This window comes from Barbus barbus (assembly GCF_936440315.1).
Source record: "Barbus barbus genome assembly, chromosome: 34".
Lineage (NCBI taxonomy): Eukaryota > Metazoa > Chordata > Actinopteri > Cypriniformes > Cyprinidae > Barbus > Barbus barbus.
The window spans coordinates 22164826-22189406 of record NC_136762.1 but is presented as its reverse complement, the minus strand read 5'-3'; the positions used below and the strand labels follow the sequence as shown (position 1 = coordinate 22189406).

The 24581-nt window shown below is 37.6% G+C and overlaps 1 protein-coding gene across 1 annotated transcript; it reads left to right on the top strand.

The window, feature by feature from the left end:
• Positions 1 to 1372: 1372 nt before the first annotated feature.
• Positions 1373 to 23806, top strand: LOC306854121 (growth hormone secretagogue receptor type 1-like; the record flags this gene model as incomplete). Its single annotated transcript, XM_079391953.1, has 4 exons — positions 1373 to 2102; positions 21554 to 21884; positions 22887 to 23007; positions 23723 to 23806. The coding sequence occupies 4 exons, from the start codon at positions 1373 to 1375 to the stop codon at positions 23804 to 23806; spliced, it is 1266 nt and encodes a 421-aa protein (XP_079248079.1).
• Positions 23807 to 24581: the final 775 nt, after the last annotated feature.

Below are 24581 nucleotides of genomic sequence, written 5' to 3'. Positions count from 1 at the left end.
ACTGTCAGAGCCATTATCCACAAATGGAGAAAACTTGTAACAGTGGTGAACCTTCCCAGGCGTGGCCGGCCTACCAAAATTACTCCAAGAGTGCAACGACAACTCATCCAGGAGGTCATAAAAGAACCCGGAACAGCATCTAAAGAACTGCCTTGCTTGCCTCAATTAAGGTCAGTGTCCGTGATTCAACAATAAGAAAGAGACTGGGCAAAAACGGCATCCATGGAAGAGTTCCAAGGCAAAACTAAAAGAACACAAAGGCCCGTCTCACATTTGCCAAAAAATATCTTGATTATCCCCAAGACTTTTGGGCAATTATTCTGTGGACTGATGAGACAAAAGTTCAACTTTTTGGAAGGTGTGTGTCTCGTTACATCTGTCGTAAAACCAACTCAGCATTTCATAAAAAGAACATCATACCAACAGGCAAACATGGTGGTGGTAGTGTGATGGTCTGGGGCTGCTTTGCAGCTTCAGGACCTGGACGACTTGCCATAATTGATGGAACCATGAATTCTGCACTCTATCAGAAAATCCTGAAGGAGAATGTCCGACAGTCAGTTTGTGACCTCAAGCTCAAGCACACTTGGGTTATGCAGCAGGACATTGATCCCAAACACATCAGCAAGTCCACCTCTGAATGGCTCAAGAAAAACAAAATTAAGGTTTTGGAGTGGCCAAGTCAAAGTCTGTACTTAAATCCGATTGAGATGCTGTGGCATGACCTTAAACAGTCCATTCATGCTCAAACCCTCCAGTGTGGCTGAATTAAAACTATTCTTCAAAGAAGAGTGGGCCAAAAATCCTCCACAGCGATGTGAAAGAATCATTGTCAGTTATCGCAAACGCTTGATTGCAGTTGTTGCTGCAAAGGGTGGGACAACCAGTTATTAGATTTAGGGGGCAATTACTTTTTCACATAGTGCCAGGCAGGTTTTGACAACTTTTTTTTTCCTTAATAAATTAAATCCTTATTTCAAAACTGCATTTTGTATTTTCTCGGGCTATCTTTGTGTAATATTAATTAGTTTTATCCGAATTATTCAAGTGTGACAAATATTGTATGCAAAAAAACAAAACATAGATATATATATAATTTTTTTTTTTTTTTTTTTTTTACTAAATGAAAATGAGAAATGTTTCTTTAGAAACTATAGAAACTAGCTAAAATTAAATAGGTTTAAAAAAATATATATTTTTCATCTGTTCAAACACATCACCTCTTTGGTTCCACCTTTCCTGATACTGAAATAGACTTTCAGCAAAGAAGCCTCACCAGAGTTCTTCATGCTCAACCTCTTTTAAAGGTCTTTTGTACGTTTACCTAAATATCTTAGACCTTATCAAGGGGCATTTGCAGATTTGCATCAATATGGAAGAGTTCATGGAAGACCACCATTGCGGAGACTCTCTCTTCTCAACCTCCACCCTCATTCCTGTCACCACCATTTGCATCCTGCTCTTTGTCGTAGGCATAACCGGCAACACCATGACCATACTTATTATCCAGCGCTTCAAGGACATGAAGACCACCACCAACCTGTATCTCTCCAGCATGGCCATCTCAGACCTGGTCATCTTCCTTAGCCTCCCCTTCAACCTCTATCGCCTCTGGAAGTATGTTCCATGGGTCTTCGGGGAGCTGGTGTGCCGTTTATCACACTACATCAATGAAGGATGCGCCAACGCCACCATCCTCCACATCACAGTGCTCAGCATGGAGCATTACCTGGCCATCTGCTTCCCTTTCAAAGCCAAGGTTGCCATCACCAAGCGAAGGGCCAAGAATGTCATTCTGGCTCTGTGGGGTTTTGCCCTACTGTCCGCTGCGCCAGTGTTCTTCCTGATGGGTGTGGAGTACGAGAACGAGACGATTCCTGACCCGGACACTCGGCAGTGCAAGCACACACTCTATGCCATCGAATCAGGGCTGCTGCACACCACTATCTGGGTGTCAACCGCCTACTTTTTCTGCCCCATGTTTTGCCAGCTCTTTCTGTATGGATCCATCGGTCGAAAGTTGTGGAAGTGTCGTCATGAGCTTCATGGGCCCAATGCGGCAGCCAGACAGAAGGTTAACAGGCAGACCGTCAAGATTTTGGGTGAGTGGGTCTTGGGTAGTGTTGAGGCTGGAATACACTACACGAATTTAAACACTACTCATTCATTTGCAGATTTTGAAAATGGTTACGGAGAAAATCTGGGTATCATACATTAAACGACTGAGGATTATTCCATTAGACTTATCGCATTAGACTTTCAAGTCATACTAAACTTATCAAACTCATGCGCCCTGTTGCTAGAAAATGCATGACAGATGAAAACACTGTGTTGTAGGGGATTTACAGTTAAGACCCAAGGACCAGGAATGTGAATAAAGACCAGGAGTCAGAAATGCAAACAATTGAATAAAAATTTACTAAAGAAAATAGTGCAGTTTCATCATCAGAAGTCAGCTTCAATATTCGCGAGGAGTGTATAATCATACTCTAACATAGGTCACTAAATAAGTTATTAATTTAGGTTTAAAGAATTCTGATTGGTTAAATCTTAGAAAAACATGCAAAATCTTAACAGATCAGTTCACAGCACATCTCCGAAGATTATTTAGGTGACAAACGATTAGAGTTCACACGCAATGGGTCACTCCAGAGATGTACAGTGGTGCCCAAAATTATTAGAACACTAGTATTTTCAACAGCTAAAAATGGTTTTAAAGGGATAGTTCACCCAAAAATTCAAATTCTGTCATCATTTACTCACCCTCAAGTAGTTCCAAACCTGTATGAATGTCTTTGTTCTGCCGACAAACGCAAAGGAAGATATTTTGAGGAAAGTTTGTAACCAGGCTGTATTTTCTAAAGAATGTGGGAAACAGAGAACTTCTCTGTTTCCCACATTCTTTAGAAAATCTTCCTTTGTGTTCAGCAGAACAAAGACATTCAGGTTTGGAACTACCTGAGGGTGAGTAAACGATGACAGAATTTTCATTTTTGGGTGAACTTTAAGTCAGTTGTTTCTATATTTTGCTGTAGTGTGTCAGTAGAAAATATCAGTTTACATTTCCAAACATTTATTTTGCCATTAATTGTAATAATGCAGTGAGATTTTTGTCTGACAACAGCCAGTGCTCCACACAGAGATCTGATCTGATCATCATCCAGTCTGTCTGGAATGACATGAATAAACAGAATAAACAGAGACAGACTAAATCAGAACTGTGGCAACGTAAGATGCTTCAAGAAACTTACCTGCAAAGCTACCTGAAAAACTATGCGCAAGTGCATCTAGGTAAAAAGCTGCTTTAAAAGCAAAGGATGGTCACACCAAGTATCAATCTATTTTAATTAATAGAAGTTAATTGATAAAGAAAATCTATTTATAACATTAACATATAACATTTGACAGCATCCTCATTTTACAGCATTTTTACACAAGTGCCTAAAACTTTTAACAGAACTGTAGCTTCTCAGGAAGGTTTCTTGAAGCAACTTGAGACGTTGCCACAGTTCTTCTGGATTTAGTCTGTCTCAGTTTATTCTGTTTCTTCATGTCACTCCAGACAGACTGGATGATGATCAGATCAGATCTCTGTGTGGAGCACTGGCTGTTGTCAGACAAAATTTCTCTGGATTATTACAATTAATGGCAAAATGAATGTTTGGAAATGTAAACTGATATTTGACACTACAGCAAAGGATTGAAACAACTGAATTAAAAAAAAAAAAAACACTGGTGGTGGTTGAGGAGAGATCCCCCCCATATGATTGAGCTTTGTGTGTACAGCAATACACAATAAAGCGCTACATAAATGCTATATAAAAAATCATTCATTTTAGCTGGTGAAAATACTAGTGTTCTAATAATTATGGCCACCACTGTATATCTGCCATCTATGCATCAGGGTGATGGAGATGTCAGAGAGAGGTTGTAGTATACGTTGTGTCATGATTATTGATTTATTACCCTCATAAAAATTCCCACCCCCCCTCCCATAACTGGACACCTGTTTGGACACCTGTTTGTACACCCCTAGCCCCCACCGTCTCTAAGCGGCCATTTTATTGACCTCATAGTGAACTTAAGAATTTATGACTGTGTGTGTGTGTGTGTGTGTGTGTGGGGGGCCAATGTTATGTGCTTTAAACTTTAAATGATGAATTTGTGTTAAATGGGTAAAGGGATATTTTATTAAAGTGTTTTCACATACACATCAAGAAAAAAAACATCAAACATGTACGTAAAACGTACAAAGACTGTTTATTTCCCTACAAGTGTAGACTTAAAACAGGAAAAACGTAGAAAATAAAACCAAAAAAGCATTAGATACACTATCTTAAAACTAGTTGTTTGACAAAGTTAAATAGAAGAAGTGAGCGCGTTCGTTTAAACCTATTTTGCGGCTTTAAAAAGTTGTGACTTTAAAACAGATACAAAGTTAGATAATATAGATTCGTTTTTATCTTACGATGGTACGTGTGTTTTTCCCTTACAAGTGGACACTAGTCTTGTTAAAACAGTTTTAGGAAAAACTAAAACAAATAAAAAAGCATTAGATACGCTATTTCCTATCATTAGAATTTAAAACTATGTCCTTTGACAAAGTTAAATAAATAGAAGAGTTGCGAGCGCGTTCGTTTATCTATAACAAAAAAGAATCGGATGCGTTAGTTAAAACAATAAGATATTTATCAAAAAAACTATGTCTTGCTCTTTTTTAAAGTTTGACTTTATAACAGACATAAAGTTAAATAATATAGAGACGAGTTCTCTTACCGTGAAGTGAAATAAAAAATATCAGACCGTTAAAACACCAGCATAAGATACCTGTAAAAATCTTCTCACATTACAATTGAAAACCTAGCATTTGTCCCAACTTAGAAAAGTTAAACAAATGTCTATCCACGGCGATCGTTAAAACACCAGCATAAGATACTTGTCGAAGTCTATCTTGCGGTCTACCATTAGCTGCACTGACAGAAAGTTAGAAAATGAAAAGACCAGACTATTTTACCCAGCCTCCGTGAGATAACCGCTCCCTTCCGTGTCAAAACTCAGAATGAGGTTACGCTTGCCGTCAGGTCACGCCTACATCACCGCCCTCTAACGCTGTAAGGACAGACCGGCCTGAAGATTTGCATGTTAAAAGAATTAAAGTGATGTTTTAACATTAGAACAAAGTTATTTTATAAATATTTTACATTTCTTAATGGATGAAACCATTCACCATTCATCATAAACCTTTTCACTTTTGAAATTAGGTTAATCTATACAAGTTTTCTTTTAAACATTCACCTCTAGGACACAGGAAAGTGTTGTTTTATTTTATTTTATTTGTTATTCATACTTAACACCTTTTATTTATTTACTCTTTGATATTGTCAATCTTAAAACTTCTAGTGTGCTATGTCGGTTAAAATACACATGTGTGAGGACAAACTGAAATGTATACAGAGTAATAAAATCAGCACACCTCTCTGATTTTCTTGCCGTAAGACTTGTTATCAGTTGAAACAGACGTACAACCTCTAAACATTTACATCAACACACAATATGCAAAATATCACCGCTCATGCACCGCAATGAAACGAGAGAAGTTTGAAGATGGCGCGCAGAATCCTTGACGCTGTGCTATATCAGTTGCACGCGCAAATATCAGAATGAAAAGTGGTAAGAGAGGATTACACTGTGATTTTCTCACCGTAACACTTGCGTGTGTTATCTATCAATTGAAACAGAAGTGCGTAATTAAACCTCTAAAGTTTTACAACATGCACCTGCGAGCGCGCAGGGTCTGATGCGAACTTTGCCTAAAGTTCACCGATCAAAGCATCTCTATGGCATCTATTTTATGACGTGCACCTGCGTGTGTGAACTCTGTCGAAGGTTTAGGAAAAAGTTCACAGACCGGTCAAAGGAAGTGTGACCTATTGAACCTTTTCATGACACACATCTGGTGAAGTTAGGTATAATTGAGAATTGAGTATTTATAATGTATTTATAATCTATTCGAATGTGACTTTAAACTAACGTTTAGGACGTGATGAGATAGTCAAAGAAGGCGATAACCACAAACTTAAATAAATACAGGTCCCCAAAGATGATGGTTTTAATAAAATGCTGTAGGAAAACATTCTTTAATTTACTTCATTTTACCTAGTTTTATTTCTTTTTTCACTCATATATTTTTCATCCGTCAACACAAACACACCTACACATAAACATCCACATAAACAACCATACAGTTAAATATTTAAACTTTTATGATGTCTCATACAAACCTTTTATAAATAAAAAACTTTTAGAATCACACTGGGTATCTTTACAAGGTGATGAAAAGCAGCATGATTAAACAATGATATAACTTTTGTTTTAAAAAATAAGTTTTTAGATCTTCCAAACCTAAAACCACAATGTTCTAAAGCAAGGATTAGAAGCAGTCAAACGATCCTCTGATTAACGCAAGACACTTACAGAGATTTTTCTTTAGGAATTGGACCTAAATTAGATAGATAAAGAAAAAACACGCACACACACACACACACACACAAATCTGAGTATGCTAAATTTTAAATACGACCAAAATCATATATATAGTTTTTACTTGTTGTTGTCATTTAAGAAATGTTTTCATTTTAATCTACACTGTAGATAGTATGTGTACTGTAAAAGAACAAATATACATTTCACTTAAAACTTCAGTAAAATAATTACACCGGCAGTTTTAAACATGATTAAAAAGTTTTAAACACTTTGTGTGTCACTAAAGTAAGTCATGATGTCAATTGTCTTTAAATTAAACTTTAGTTTTATTCTTCAATTTCTTTAAAATAGCCTGATGATAATACATCCCAAGTGGTTTTCTCACGAGTAGATAACTCTTTGGATGTCTTTGTGACAAACACATAATTTTTTACTTCAGAAAAGTTTTCGAAACGTATGACTGAACTTTTACTCATTTGACAGACCTACGTTTCAAATTATTTACCCGAGGCGTTTAACAGCCAGAGGGGTTACATGTTATTTTCTAACGTTCGTGGGAACCTTTATTGGTGTAAATTTCTCACCTAGAACACAAAACTTGTAAATCTTTTGGATTGTGTATGTTTTAGGTGAAGACAGCTCTTTGCGAAAGACAGCTCTTTAAGTCTTGCTGTTTTAACCTTAAACCTATTACACCTGAAGCAAATCAAACTATTGCACTGAAAGCTGCACATTCATTCAAGTTTGAACATGTTAAAATCTCTGCACTCTTGTAAAGACACATAAAACACACACACACACACACACACACACACACACACACATACACTAAAACAAAACCCTATACAGTTAAACATTTAGACTATTATGATGTGTACTATTTATGTTTTCATCTCTACAAGATGAGGAAAGCAGCATGATTAAACAATGATATAACTTTTGTTTTAACAAATAAGTTTAGATCTTTCAAACCTAAAACCACGATGCTCTAGAGCAAGGATTAGAAGCGGTCAAATGATCCTCTGATTAACGCAAGACTCTTACAGAGATTTTTCTTTATAGGAATTTGACCTATATTAGACTGAAAATTACTTAAGGTTGTCTGCAACAAAAGTATAAGATCCCACAAATGCTTCTCAGAATCTTTACAACAGATTAGACTTTCTTTCTCACCTTAAAAACGGTATTATTAACCGCAGAGTTTAAATGTAGCATTTGTTCACAGTATAATGTTCTATTAAAATAAAAACAACTGGTCTATATAGGTTTATCTGACTAAGATTTGATCAAATAACTGATATAAGAAACATGCAAATATTTGATAAGTCCATCTTATCACACCACAACCTGACGTGTCTGATGGTTTATGATGGTATCTTCCTGATGCAGATGTGTTAAGTGTGTGTAAAATAGTTTAAAAAGTCATATTTTTAGCTTTCACGTAGGATTTGTATCCACGCTCAAGTGGTTTTGTGTAACAGAATCCTGAGACAAATGAAAACAGAATGCGTGAAAGGGGTTTCTCTTTAAGATATTTGTAATGACAGACTAAAAGCTTTATAAAACAATCGTGCGTATGCATTTCTCTCGTACATGTATACAGTAACCGATGAATACACAAAACAGTATTAATACATAACCTCATAAATTCAGCGTGATTCTATCATATCAATCAATAATAAAATATTTAATTTATATACCGTATCAGACTTTCTCTTCAAAACACAAACTTTCTTAAGACTTTTTTAAATGTGTTGAGCAATCGGTTTTGGGGGAAAACAGTATAGTGTTGTGTTTCTAAGTTAGGATGCTTGTAGTTAATCCCGTCTTTATCTAAAATATTTTTGTATTCAAACTGTCTCACGCACACACACACACACATGTTGGTTTTAATGTTTTCTGGGGACTCTCCATAAGCGTAATGGTTTTTATACTGAACAAACTGTGTGCGCTATTGCCCTACACCAACCCTACACCTAAACTTAGCCCTCACAGGAGACTTTGTCCATTTTTAGATTTTCAAAAGAACACCATTTAGTATGTTTTTTTTTTTTAAGCCTTTTGAATTACGGGGACATAGGCAGTGTCCTCATAAACCACCTTCATATTGTAATACCTCTGTCATACCCACGTCATTATACAAATTTGTGTCCTCATAAACCACATAAACATGTACACAGGCACACACAGCTTTCCCGGTCAGCCGCAAATTGCCAACAATATTCTTAACTTTGTTTTATCATTCAGCTGTAGCTAAAACCTATAACGGAGTTATACTATAGATGCTGAAAGAGCTCATTAACCTGTTTAACTCTAAAAATGTTAACAATGTCGCTCACGATTAGTTTAACAAACAAGGGTACGCTCATAAAACAAGTCTGGAAGCGATTTGAACCATTCTAACAACAAGTACAACCGCTGCAGAAAATAGGACCGCAGTAAACTCTGGATGTGATAACGACCGCCTTATCAGATGTTCAACATATTATTACAAGGCCTTGCTTATAGTTTATGATGAAGGTAGAAAAATATAAGAACACAACCAAATCCTAACACTATTTCACGAAATAACGCAACAACGGGTGCTCCGTTTCAACATATACACGTCAAATCTGTTTTACCCTAAGTATATCGTATTCTTCTTATATATATATATATATATATATAGATATATATATATATTTGTTTAGGCTAAATAGCTACGTTTTAACAATTCTTTTTGTTTTTACAAAGATGTTATATTGAACGCGTGTAACTAATACCTCCTTCAAACGTTGCGGCCTTTCAGGTCAGCGAACCACAATACCCAGCATACACCTCAGACTACAAACGTGGCCGTCGGGGATCCATATGCCAAAATGCTTGTGCGTGACAGCGCTCTAAACCGTAGGACTTCTGATTATACGGGCGCACAGATATAAAAAGACACGCATTTCCACACTTTTTGTGAAGTACACGCACCTTTCCGTGTTGTGATGATGTAAACCCTTTTTGTGGTCTCTGTTAGCGACGTGAAGTCCAATACATTTCTGCGAAACGATTCTTTCCCACAGTTCGGTTCAGTGATTCGGTTCAAATAACCAATTCTTTGTCTCATTAAGTCGTCTCGCTGTAATCAAAATGGGTGTGAAAGGTGGGATAACATATTAACGCGATGTTTTGGTACGTGTCTTACACAACTGTGCGTTACTTAACGTTTTTATTAAGTTTTAATATAAAAGGTAATAGTCTGTTAACAATTTGATGCTTTTATTATGAAATCGTACAAAGAACCACTAAAGTACGCACTGTTTGTTAACACGGAATAGTCAAAATAATAACCTACTACGAGATTTATTTACAGCATGCCGAATGTAATACAGTTAAACAGAAACATTACAACATTTCAAACTTGTTAAACAACAGCTTCAATACATTCCTCTTATGAAAACGGTTAAAATCGAATGCTGTCAAACAGAATGTTGTCTGCAAGTTCCCGACGTGTAAATTACCAACAAGTTCTCAATATTCTCAATATGAAAATATGTTCAAAACGCATAAACATCCATCACGCATATAGTTTGTGCGTCGATTTAACACGTTCTGTACATACGATCAAAAACACGACCGACAGACAGACAAAACCTCAACGATAGCTGAGATGGATCAGGAGGGAGGACAAAATTATTATTCTTCGTCACAATAACATACCGGGTCCGAGAAATTTGATACCCTTACTACAGATTTTCGCGACATTCTTTATTCTAGTTGTTATTTTCCTCTTATTCAATCATAAACCTGCAAGAGTTAAATTAATTGATAACATTTGAACAAATTCTCTTAAGTGAAAAAAATGAAATCCTGTGTTTACGTTCAGATTTGTCTGATCGTTTTGCGATATTGCATCATTCTGTAATTCGGGTTAACGGGGTTAAATTCTCAAAAGAAATACAACAACGATTAAATGACAGTCCTTCTACATGACACCGCTTAAGACTAAACAACACTAAAGGACTTCTTTCTGGTCTGTCTACGATGTGTGCGTTCACAACACAACCCGTGCACGAAAAACGGGGGTTTGTGTCTTTCTGTTAGCTACATACGACTATTTCACTTCAAACTTTTCTAACTATTACGCTTGAAGCTACGCGTTTCACAGTACATACGCAGATACGTGTTTCTTTTTCGTATGTCTCTAAACAATAGTTAGGTAAATGACTTACATACAGCTGATACGTCATTTTAAGTAAAAGGTGGGACGATTTATGTCTTTTTTATTTTGACCACACCAATGCTTTGATACCCACGTTTTCGACGTCTGTCTTTTAAGCCTGGCCCCAGAAAACAGATGTCTCAAAATTTAGTTCTTCTTTTTATGAAAACGTGCGGTAAACAGTTTTTGTCCTCATCTGCAGTATACCGATGCGTTTTAACACGACATAAATCCCAATAGTTAGTTAGCAAACACGACTGTTTATTACTGAGATAAGTCACATCAGAGCTGCATTCTAGTTTATATTCAACATTTTTCATCTACCTACATGTTTAACGGCGCTACTGTTCTAGGTCTCCTCACGCCGTTGTGAGATATAAACCGCACAGTTTTTTCATAGCGTTAAGCTTTGAAACCATAACAATTTTTACGTTTCCATGACTTTGTGCGCTCTTTCTGCTTGAATTTGTTTACCGCAGTTTCACCATCCTTATCTTATTTTCCCCCGCCTAATTGTATTTGTTAGGCCTTACGCTTGCTAGTTTTGTGCTGTTCATATAATTCGATATTTCTGCTATTTTTTATTCAATAAATATACCCTCTTCATTCACAATATTGTATCAGGTATAAGATACAAGATCCTTTCTTATTACATTGATAACAAACAAACAAAAAACGTACTATCTCTACCGCTTAAATAGTTACATTTAAACGTTTTAAATAAAGACATTTTTATGAAGTCAGAGAACAGAATAAGGAGTTGAGACAACCTTTTATTTCAACAATATATCGTTGAGTATACAATCATACAGCGACGAAAATGATAAAATTTACAAACAAGCGGTAGTAACGACATTATACCGGTGGTCTAGCCAGAAAAGAAAATCTCTGCAGACAAACATGTTTTGCTCAAATATAAAATCAACCAGCGATTCAACAATTTCACACGTTATAGAATCACAATTTTTTGCAGCCAACGACGTGCATAAATCTGTTATACACGTACACAGACAGAGAACCTCGTTAATGTCCATTTCATCCTCACATTCGGACGTTACATCCAGAATTTTTCTGGTTATTAAAAAGGCAGACTCTTTGCCGGTGAGAAACATGCTACTCAAATCAGGCCATGGGTTATTTTTCACGCTTCTTACAACATCCATTTCGTTCTTGAGATTTTTTACACGCTCTGTATCCCCCGCACAATCGCGATTCGGATCACAAGCATGCTCGATGACCGTTTGCATCAGTTTGATCATCTGTCCTCGGTAATGCGGTTTAACAGCGGGGTCTATGACGTCTTTTACAAGACGCGTTTTTCCAGTACCGTAGTCGCACTCCAGTCGCACATCCGCGACATCTCCAGAACTCCGGTCACGATCCATTAGCTTTTGCACAGCGTCAGACGATTTTTCAGAATTCGATTCTTTCCAAGAGATACGTTTTGTCCCCTAACCGATATAGAACGTTGTCCCCGTTTCCTAAAATCTTGATTGACCGTTTTAATCCGCGACGGTCCTGTGGAATTTCGTTTTCAGTTTCCGGTTTATGGTTCAGATCCGCCGAAGCGTTATCAGTAGAAACATTGCGGGGGGCGTCAGGCTCAGATGAATTGGATTCTTGAAGCTGATTCTGTCGATCCATGTATATAACGTTTTGATTGTTTTTGGTAGCTCCGCCGTCTGCACTTTCAAACCTGGTAGCAACGCCGTAACTGAGTTTGTCAGACCAGTCATCGTCGGTTTTAGATTTCGGAACCGCCCTCAACCTGTTGGCCTGTGTACAGGGTGGGGGTTGTCGCCAGGAATTCCTAAACATCGGTCACGGCTAAGATAAGTTTTTTTGTTTGTTTGTTATCAATGTAATAAGAAAGGATCTTGTATCTTATACCTGATACAATATTGTGAATGAAGAGGGTATATTTATTGAATAAAAAATAGCAGAAATATCGAATTATATGAACAGCACAAAACTAGCAAGCGTAAGGCCTAACAAATACAATTAGGCGGGGGAAAATAAGATAAGGATGGTGAAACTGCGGTAAACAAATTCAAGCAGAAAGAGCGCACAAAGTCATGGAAACGTAAAAATTGTTATGGTTTCAAAGCTTAACGCTATGAAAAAACTGTGCGGTTTATATCTCACAACGGCGTGAGGAGACCTAGAACAGTAGCGCCGTTAAACATGTAGGTAGATGAAAAATGTTGAATATAAACTAGAATGCAGCTCTGATGTGACTTATCTCAGTAATAAACAGTCGTGTTTGCTAACTAACTATTGGGATTTATGTCGTGTTAAAACGCATCGGTATACTGCAGATGAGGACAAAAACTGTTTACCGCACGTTTTCATAAAAAGAAGAACTAAATTTTGAGACATCTGTTTTCTGGGGCCAGGCTTAAAAGACAGACGTCGAAAACGTGGGTATCAAAGCATTGGTGTGGTCAAAATAAAAAAGACATAAATCGTCCCACCTTTTACTTAAAATGACGTATCAGCTGTATGTAAGTCATTTACCTAACTATTGTTTAGAGACATACGAAAAAGAAACACGTATCTGCGTATGTACTGTGAAACGCGTAGCTTCAAGCGTAATAGTTAGAAAAGTTTGAAGTGAAATAGTCGTATGTAGCTAACAGAAAGACACAAACCCCCGTTTTTCGTGCACGGGTTGTGTTGTGAACGCACACATCGTAGACAGACCAGAAAGAAGTCCTTTAGTGTTGTTTAGTCTTAAGCGGTGTCATGTAGAAGGACTGTCATTTAATCGTTGTTGTATTTCTTTTGAGAATTTAACCCCGTTAACCCGAATTACAGAATGATGCAATATCGCAAAACGATCAGACAAATCTGAACGTAAACACAGGATTTCATTTTTTTCACTTAAGAGAATTTGTTCAAATGTTATCAATTAATTTAACTCTTGCAGGTTTATGATTGAATAAGAGGAAAATAACAACTAGAATAAAGAATGTCGCGAAAATCTGTAGTAAGGGTATCAAATTTCTCGGACCCGGTATGTTGTTGTGACGAAGAATAATAATTTTGTCCTCCCTCCTGATCCATCTCAGCTATCGTTGAGGTTTTGTCTGTCTGTCGGTCGTGTTTTTGATCGTATGTACAGAACGTGTTAAATCGACGCACAAACTATATGCGTGATGGATGTTTATGCGTTTTGAACATATTTTCATATTGAGAATATTGAGAACTTGTTGGTAATTTACACGTCGGGAACTTGCAGACAACATTCTGTTTGACAGCATTCGATTTTAACCGTTTTCATAAGAGGAATGTATTGAAGCTGTTGTTTAACAAGTTTGAAATGTTGTAATGTTTCTGTTTAACTGTATTACATTCGGCATGCTGTAAATAAATCTCGTAGTAGGTTATTATTTTGACTATTCCGTGTTAACAAACAGTGCGTACTTTAGTGGTTCTTTGTACGATTTCATAATAAAAGCATCAAATTGTTAACAGACTATTACCTTTTATATTAAAACTTAATAAAAACGTTAAGTAACGCACAGTTGTGTAAGACACGTACCAAAACATCGCGTTAATATGTTATCCCACCTTTCACACCCATTTTGATTACAGCGAGACGACTTAATGAGACAAAGAATTGGTTATTTGAACCGAATCACTGAACCGAACTGTGGGAAAGAATCGTTTCGCAGAAATGTATTGGACTTCACGTCGCTAACAGAGACCACAAAAAGGGTTTACATCATCACAACACGGAAAGGTGCGTGTACTTCACAAAAAGTGTGGAAATGCGTGTCTTTTTATATCTGTGCGCCCGTATAATCAGAAGTCCTACGGTTTAGAGCGCTGTCACGCACAAGCATTTTGGCATATGGATCCCCGACGGCCACGTTTGTAGTCTGAGGTGTATGCTGGGTATTGTGGTTCGCTGACCTGAAAGGCCGCAACGTTTGAAGGAGGTATTAGTTACACGCGTTCAATATAACATCTTTGTAAAAACAAAAAGAATTGTTAAAACGTAGCTATTTAGCCTAAACAAATATATATATATATCTATATATATATATATATATATATAAGAAGAATACGATATACTTAGGGTAAAACAGATTTGACGTGTATATGTTGAAACGGAGCACCCGTTGTTGCGTTATTTCGTGAAATAGTGTTAGGATTTGGTTGTGTTCTTATATTTTTCTACCTTCATCATAAACTATAAGCAAGGCCTTGTAATAATATGTTGAACATCTGATAAGGCGGTCGTTATCACATCCAGAGTTTACTGCGGTCCTATTTTCTGCAGCGGTTGTACTTGTTGTTAGAATGGTTCAAATCGCTTCCAGACTTGTTTTATGAGCGTACCCTTGTTTGTTAAACTAATCGTGAGCGACATTGTTAACATTTTTAGAGTTAAACAGGTTAATGAGCTCTTTCAGCATCTATAGTATAACTCCGTTATAGGTTTTAGCTACAGCTGAATGATAAAACAAAGTTAAGAATATTGTTGGCAATTTGCGGCTGACCGGGAAAGCTGTGTGTGCCTGTGTACATGTTTATGTGGTTTATGAGGACACAAATTTGTATAATGACGTGGGTATGACAGAGGTATTACAATATGAAGGTGGTTTATGAGGACACTGCCTATGTCCCCGTAATTCAAAAGGCTTAAAAAAAAAAAACATACTAAATGGTGTTCTTTTGAAAATCTAAAAATGGACAAAGTCTCCTGTGAGGGCTAAGTTTAGGTGTAGGGTTGGTGTAGGGCAATAGCGCACACAGTTTGTTCAGTATAAAAACCATTACGCTTATGGAGAGTCCCCAGAAAACATTAAAACCAACATGTGTGTGTGTGTGTGCGTGAGACAGTTTGAATACAAAAATATTTTAGATAAAGACGGGATTAACTACAAGCATCCTAACTTAGAAACACAACACTATACTGTTTTCCCCCAAAACCGATTGTTCAACACATTTAAAAAAGTCTTAAGAAAGTTTGTGTTTTGAAGAGAAAGTCTGATACGGTATATAAATTAAATATTTTATTATTGATTGATATGATAGAATCACGCTGAATTTATGAGGTTATGTATTAATACTGTTTTGTGTATTCATCGGTTACTGTATACATGTACGAGAGAAATGCATACGCACGATTGTTTTATAAAGCTTTTAGTCTGTCATTACAAATATCTTAAAGAGAAACCCCTTTCACGCATTCTGTTTTCATTTGTCTCAGGATTCTGTTACACAAAACCACTTGAGCGTGGATACAAATCCTACGTGAAAGCTAAAAATATGACTTTTTAAACTATTTTACACACACTTAACACATCTGCATCAGGAAGATACCATCATAAACCATCAGACACGTCAGGTTGTGGTGTGATAAGATGGACTTATCAAATATTTGCATGTTTCTTATATCAGTTATTTGATCAAATCTTAGTCAGATAAACCTATATAGACCAGTTGTTTTTATTTTAATAGAACATTATACTGTGAACAAATGCTACATTTAAACTCTGCGGTTAATAATACCGTTTTTAAGGTGAGAAAGAAAGTCTAATCTGTTGTAAAGATTCTGAGAAGCATTTGTGGGATCTTATACTTTTGTTGCAGACAACCTTAAGTAATTTTCAGTCTAATATAGGTCAAATTCCTATAAAGAAAAATCTCTGTAAGAGTCTTGCGTTAATCAGAGGATCATTTGACCGCTTCTAATCCTTGCTCTAGAGCATCGTGGTTTTAGGTTTGAAAGATCTAAACTTATTTGTTAAAACAAAAGTTATATCATTGTTTAATCATGCTGCTTTCCTCATCTTGTAGAGATGAAAACATAAATAGTACACATCATAATAGTCTAAATGTTTAACTGTATAGGGTTTTGTTTTAGTGTATGTGTGTGTGTGTGTGTGTGTGTGTGTGTGTGTTTTATGTGTCTTTACAAGAGTGCAGAGATTTTAACATGTTCAAACTTGAATGAATGTGCAGCTTTCAGTGCAATAGTTTGATTTGCTTCAGGTGTAATAGGTTTAAGGTTAAAACAGCAAGACTTAAAGAGCTGTCTTTCGCAAAGAGCTGTCTTCACCTAAAACATACACAATCCAAAAGATTTACAAGTTTTGTGTTCTAGGTGAGAAATTTACACCAATAAAGGTTCCCACGAACGTTAGAAAATAACATGTAACCCCTCTGGCTGTTAAACGCCTCGGGTAAATAATTTGAAACGTAGGTCTGTCAAATGAGTAAAAGTTCAGTCATACGTTTCGAAAACTTTTCTGAAGTAAAAAATTATGTGTTTGTCACAAAGACATCCAAAGAGTTATCTACTCGTGAGAAAACCACTTGGGATGTATTATCATCAGGCTATTTTAAAGAAATTGAAGAATAAAACTAAAGTTTAATTTAAAGACAATTGACATCATGACTTACTTTAGTGACACACAAAGTGTTTAAAACTTTTTAATCATGTTTAAAACTGCCGGTGTAATTATTTTACTGAAGTTTTAAGTGAAATGTATATTTGTTCTTTTACAGTACACATACTATCTACAGTGTAGATTAAAATGAAAACATTTCTTAAATGACAACAACAAGTAAAAACTATATATATGATTTTGGTCGTATTTAAAATTTAGCATACTCAGATTTGTGTGTGTGTGTGTGTGTGTGCGTGTTTTTTCTTTATCTATCTAATTTAGGTCCAATTCCTAAAGAAAAATCTCTGTAAGTGTCTTGCGTTAATCAGAGGATCGTTTGACTGCTTCTAATCCTTGCTTTAGAACATTGTGGTTTTAGGTTTGGAAGATCTAAAAACTTATTTTTTAAAACAAAAGTTATATCATTGTTTAATCATGCTGCTTTTCATCACCTTGTAAAGATACCCAGTGTGATTCTAAAAGTTTTTTATTTATAAAAGGTTTGTATGAGACATCATAAAAGTTTAAATATTTAACTGTATGGTTGTTTATGTGGATGTTTATGTGTAGGTGTGTTTGTGTTGACGAATGAAAAATATATGAGTGAAAAAAGAAATAAAACTAGGTAAAATGAAGTAAATTAAAGAATGTTTTCCTACAGCATTTTATTAAAACCATCATCTTTGGGGACCTGTATTTATTTAAGTTTGTGGTTATCGCCTTCTTTGACTATCTCATCACGTCCTAAACGTTAGTTTAAAGTCACATTCGAATAGATTATAAATACATTATAAATACTCAATTCTCAATTATACCTAACTTCACCAGATGTGTGTCATGAAAAGGTTCAATAGGTCACACTTCCTTTGACCGGTCTGTGAACTTTTTCCTAAACCTTCGACAGAGTTCACACACGCAGGTGCACGTCATAAAATAGATGCCATAGAGATGCTTTGATCGGTGAACTTTAGGCAAAGTTCGCATCAGACCCTGCGCGCTCGCAGGTGCATGTTGTAAAACTTTAGAGGTTTAATTACGCACTTCTGTTTCAATTGATAGATAACACACGCAAGTGTTACGGTGAGAAAATCACAGTGTAATCCTCTCTTACCACTTTTCATTCTGATATTTGCGCGTGCAACTGATATAGCACAGCGTCAAGGATTCTGCGCGCCATCTTCAAACTTCTCTCGTTTCATTGCGGTGCATGAGCGGTGATATTTTGCATATTGTGTGTTGATGTAAATGTTTAGAGGTTGTACGTCTGTTTCAACTGATAACAAGTCTTACGGCAAGAAAATCAGAGAGGTGTGCTGATTTTATTACTCTGTATACATTTCAGTTTGTCCTCACACATGTGTATTTTAACCGACATAGCACACTAGAAGTTTTAAGATTGACAATATCAAAGAGTAAATAAATAAAAGGTGTTAAGTATGAATAACAAATAAAATAAAATAAAACAACACTTTCCTGTGTCCTAGAGGTGAATGTTTAAAAGAAAACTTGTATAGATTAACCTAATTTCAAAAGTGAAAAGGTTTATGATGAATGGTGAATGGTTTCATCCATTAAGAAATGTAAAATATTTATAAAATAACTTTGTTCTAATGTTAAAACATCACTTTAATTCTTTTAACATGCAAATCTTCAGGCCGGTCTGTCCTTACAGCGTTAGAGGGCGGTGATGTAGGCGTGACCTGACGGCAAGCGTAACCTCATTCTGAGTTTTGACACGGAAGGGAGCGGTTATCTCACGGAGGCTGGGTAAAATAGTCTGGTCTTTTCATTTTCTAACTTTCTGTCAGTGCAGCTAATGGTAGACCGCAAGATAGACTTCGACAAGTATCTTATGCTGGTGTTTTAACGATCGCCGTGGATAGACATTTGTTTAACTTTTCTAAGTTGGGACAAATGCTAGGTTTTCAATTGTAATGTGAGAAGATTTTTACAGGTATCTTATGCTGGTGTTTTAACGGTCTGATATTTTTTATTTCACTTCACGTAAGAGAACTCGTCTCTATATTATTTAACTTTATGTCTGTTATAAAGTCAAACTTTAAAAAAGAGCAAGACATAGTTTTTTTGATAAATATCTTATTGTTTTAACTAACGCATCCGATTCTTTTTTGTTATAGATAAACGAACGCGCTCGCAACTCTTCTATTTATTTAACTTTGTCAAAGGACATAGTTTTAAATTCTAATGATAGGAAATAGCGTATCTAATGCTTTTTTATTTGTTTTAGTTTTTCCTAAAACTGTTTTAACAAGACTAGTGTCCACTTGTAAGGGAAAAACACACGTACCATCGTAAGATAAAAACGAATCTATATTATCTAACTTTGTATCTGTTTTAAAGTCACAACTTTTTAAAGCCGCAAAATAGGTTTAAACGAACGCGCTCACTTCTTCTATTTAACTTTGTCAAACAACTAGTTTTAAGATAGTGTATCTAATGCTTTTTTGGTTTTATTTTCTACGTTTTTCCTGTTTTAAGTCTACACTTGTAGGGAAATAAACAGTCTTTGTACGTTTTACGTACATGTTTGATGTTTTTTTCTTGATGTGTATGTGAAAACACTTTAATAAAATATCCCTTTACCCATTTAACACAAATTCATCATTTAAAGTTTAAAGCACATAACATTGGCCCCCCACACACACACACACACACACACACAGTCATAAATTCTTAAGTTCACTATGAGGTCAATAAAATGGCCGCTTAGAGACGGTGGGGGCTAGGGGTGTACAAACAGGTGTCCAAACAGGTGTCCAGTTATGGGAGGGGGGGTGGGAATTTTTATGAGGGTAATAAATCAATAATCATGACACAACGTATACTACAACCTCTCTGATGTCCATATGCGTATTCTATCCTGGGTGCCGTTAATATTCTTCCTGGAGACCGATCCTGCACAGACACTAACACACACGCATAGAGAATACGCAACTTCTTCAAGGCTGGGTTGTTCAAACCCAAGCTCTTTATCAGGAACTTTCCCCAAACATCCAGATATGAAGTACTTTTTCTCTGCTAGAGGTTTCAGACAATATTCTTGATTATTTTCTAATGTTTCAAAATAAAGTAAATGCTTTAATTGTAAATTGGTCATGTACAGTAGATGAGAGGCCCTAATGACCTTTGTGATCTAAGCTCACAGAAGCTTCCAGAATCCAGCCCTTCAGTCTTCTATAATAGGCTCAAAATATCAGACATGTTTGAAATCCTGACTGTATAAAATTAGAGTTTGAAGCTAAAAAAAAACATAGTTTGTGCCCATCATACACTACGTGAAGAATCTGCAGACTGGTTCTGGCTTTAGGCATCAAGAGTTGAATCAAAATTAAAATCAGCATAAAAAGTCAAAGCAAAAGTCGTCTATTCTGAATTTAAGTAACAGCCAGGAATATTTAAGTTTGCCACAGCTCATTCTTACAGTTTAGGGATCTGGACAATCTCCTAATCCCAAGTATCAAATTTTGTAGTGTAACTGGTCACACGAGGTTTGTGCTGTAGACATGAAAGAGTCTCAAATCTCTAATTATGTGGTGTGCCGAAGAAGGGTGTGCAATTACTTCAGATCATGATAACAATTTTTGCTTGGCGGACCATAAAACAGGTTAAAAAACGGTCATATAACTTAAACTGAAGGAGAGACCTGAGCCATATTTAGAGATCAGAATGTCATCAGACATAGAGGTAGACTCTTGACTTTTGTCATTTAGTGACCATCCCAACACCCCTAACAACTGTAGTACTCAGGACACCTTAGCAGTGTTGTAGCCGAGACCAATTCATTTGAGTCTGAGTCCCGGCCAAGACCTGAGTTTGTTGAGTCCAAATTAAGACCGAGACCTGAAGAGGGTCTATATAATTTCCTTTGGCATGAATGAAGGCTAGATTTATGTCATAGTCACTTAAACCTCTGCAGATCAGTGCACACCAGTGTGTTCAGTCTAGAGACAGAATAGCACAGAGCAGATCATATTGCGTCAATCGGCACAGACAGATATGTAAATGTGGTCTTGGATTCGAGACAGACGTGATATAGAGTCCAACACATAAATTAAAGTTGTTTTGAAATCTACAACTTAGTCCTAACTTGACCAAAATAATTTTAAGTACAAAGAGTGTCATGATTTACCCCACTAGCAATGTGAGCTGTAGCACTATGTAACACTTATTCTACTAATAACTATTGAATAAATACATAAAATAAAATAGATTAAATAAATCTTGATTTCATTTCCACGAAAAAAGTTTTTTATCTCTTTAAATTATTTATATTTGTAGACCAGACATGTGCCGAAATACAATAATACAACATCACAATAATGAACATACATTATATTCTTATCATGGGCATTTCAAAATATTGTGAATATTGTCTCAGTATGCAACCACGCAGAACATGGACAAATCTCATTCTTCTATTAACCCCGTGTCCTGTGCCCCTCTCTTCTCCTAGCTGTTGTTGTGTCGGTCTTTGCCATCTGCTGGCTTCATTACCACATCGGTCGGTTCCTCTTCACACATGTGGATGACTACCACTCCGCCCGCCTCAGTCAGAACTTCAACGTGGCCTCCATGGTGCTCTTCTACCTGAGCGCCTCCATTAACCCAGTCCTTTACAACCTCATGTCCAACAAGTACCGCTCCGCTGTCAAACGCCTGTTCCTCTTGCCCCACAGGCTCCACCACGGGCCCAACCGGAGGCATATCTCGACCCATGATGACTTTACCGTGTGCACAGAGACGTTCAATGTGAAGGAGACCGTGATGACAGAGGAGGGCTTACGGTAACATCAAGCCAGCTGAAGAGGAGCGTAGGAACCTGGGAGAAGTGAAGAAAGTGTGGGCTTATTGCATAAGAGCTGGAATAATTGGTGTGACGGAAATGAAAAATTAGTTTGGAACTGAATCGCATTATGAGTGGAAAAAGCTTGTGACAGTGATTGTGCCTGGGGAAATGACTCATAAATGAAGGGTTTCACACAAATGCATAATATCACAGTTATTACACACTGTAATGATTGATCAATGTAGCGATAGTAATAATGATGTCTAGATCAATAATGTGAAATAGGTTTTGTATAGAACTACTTGATTAATGGAAATATTGTGACTAGAATGATTAGATTTTGACATTTTGATGGTAAAACAATTTAGTGGTTGCCAAACCAGTTGTGCTGAAAGCAACTGTAAACCATTGCAGACACATATAAATGCAGTGTGGAAATCAGTTTGATGTTTCTCTCTTTAAATGCGTGCTGCACCTGAGCTCAAAAATGAGATGTGGCAGCCTTTAGGCAGCCTTTATGTGCTTCATTTCTAATTTAACATCTCTATTGTATTACACAGCATCGTAAGCCATTTTATGCGTTTATGTTTTACAGAAAGCATAATCCAAATCTTTAATTCTAATTAAAACTGTCTACCTTTCAGTGCATGACAAATTGGTGATTCTTTACATCATAACCACCAAGTTATGGTATGATCTTGTTGCAGTGATCTGTTATTTGTATTTTAATGTACTTGTGTCCAAAAATTATTCTATTTTGCTCTGTTGGATGTCATTTCCTTTGCACATATTCATATCAATTATAGTATTAATTAATGCTGTCAAACGATTAATCCCGATTAATCACATCCAAAATAAAAGTTTTTGTTTACATAATATATGTGTGTGTACTGTGTATATTTATTATGTATATATACATACACTCACATACAGCATATATTTGGGAAATATACATTTACATTTATATATTAATATTCTTATATTTTAAATTATCCAGTAGAATCCAGAATCCAGTAGACCAGGAGACCACCAGGTCAGCAGTGCCGACAGGAGCAGAGATCCCCACAGTGGAACAGATGACCACCACATCACAGCAGGTATCCACCAAGGCAGATCAGGCGGTACTGTAACAAAGAACACAGAGAGGTTAACAGCGGCCTCTGGTGCCTTAACAGGACAGACTCTGAGTTCATGAACGGCCTCCATTGCCATGACAGGACAGGCAGAGAGTTCATGAACGGCCTCCATTGCCATGACAGGACAGGCAGAGAGTTCATGGACGGCCTCCATGGCCGTGACAGGGCAGACAGTGAGTTCATTAAAGGCCTCCGTGGCAGGACAGGCAGAGAGTTCAGAAGCAGATACCACCGCCTCGGGAGGTTCTGCAGCGGATGCCGCCACCTCTGGAGGTTCTGCAGTGGACTCATAGACGGGAGAAGCCTTTGAGGCAGATTCGTGGACAGAAGAGGCCTCTGGAGCAGACTCGTGGACAGAAGAGGCCTTTGGGGCAGACTCGTGGACAGAAGAGGCCCCTGAAGTTCAGTGTGTCACCCAAACACTCAGGATGGCTACCGCCATTACAGGAAGCACTGAGGTCAGGGGAACAGTCTCTGTGATAGCCAGTGCTGAGGCCCTGGGGATGCCAGCTGCTCCCACTGACATCAGTGGTGGGTCCATCACACTGGCAATCAGTCCTGGCCCAAGCTCCACATCTGCAGGATGTACTATAGCCCCCCCCCCCCCCCCCCCCAAAAAAAAATCCTTAAGGGAAACTTGCTTGACAGCTGTGGCATGACAAGGCTCTGATGTGATGGCCGTGGCGGCCATCTTGGCCAGAACTCAGGCGTGGCAGCCATTTTGGCCAGGGACTCAGGCATGGTGGCCATCTTGGCCGGGGACTCAGGCGTGGCAGCCATGTAAGGGCTAAGTCTCTGAAATAGCGGCCATGTCAGGATGAGACTCTGGACGATCAGCTGTGACATGACGAGACTCTGGACTATCAGCTGAGATGTGACGAGACTTAGGGCGATCAGCTGTGACAAGACTCTGGAACGACGGCCATGACGTGGGCAGGCCCGTAGACTCTGGCATGATGTGAGCAGGCCCTGTAGACTCTGGCTTGATGTGAGCAGGCCCCTTAGACTCTGACGTGATGTGATCAGGCTGTGGCTTGACAGGCATGGCATGAGCAGGCTTTACCTTGGTAGACATGATGTGAACAGGCGCTGGCTTGGCAGGCATCTGGACAATCAGCTATGACGTGACAAGAACCTGGACGATCAGCTGAGGTGTTGATGAGACTCTAGACAATCAGTTGAGACGTGACGAGACTCTGAATGATCAGCTGAGACGTGACGAGACTCCGGACAATCAGCTGAGACGTGACGAGACTCTAGAACGACGGCCATGATGTGGGCAGACCCTGTAGACTCTGATGTGACGTGAGCAGGCCCTGTAGACTCTGGCGTGATGTGAGCAGGCCCCATAGACTGCTTGATCTGAGCAGGCTTTGGTTTGACAGGCATGGCGTGAGCAGGCGCTGGCCTGGCAGGCATCTGGACGATCAGCTGTGACGTGACAAGACTCTGGATGATCAGCTGAGACGTGACGAGACTCTGGACGATCAGCTGAGACGTGACGAGATTCTGGACGATCAGCTGAGAGGTGACAAGACTCTGGACGATCAGCTGAGATG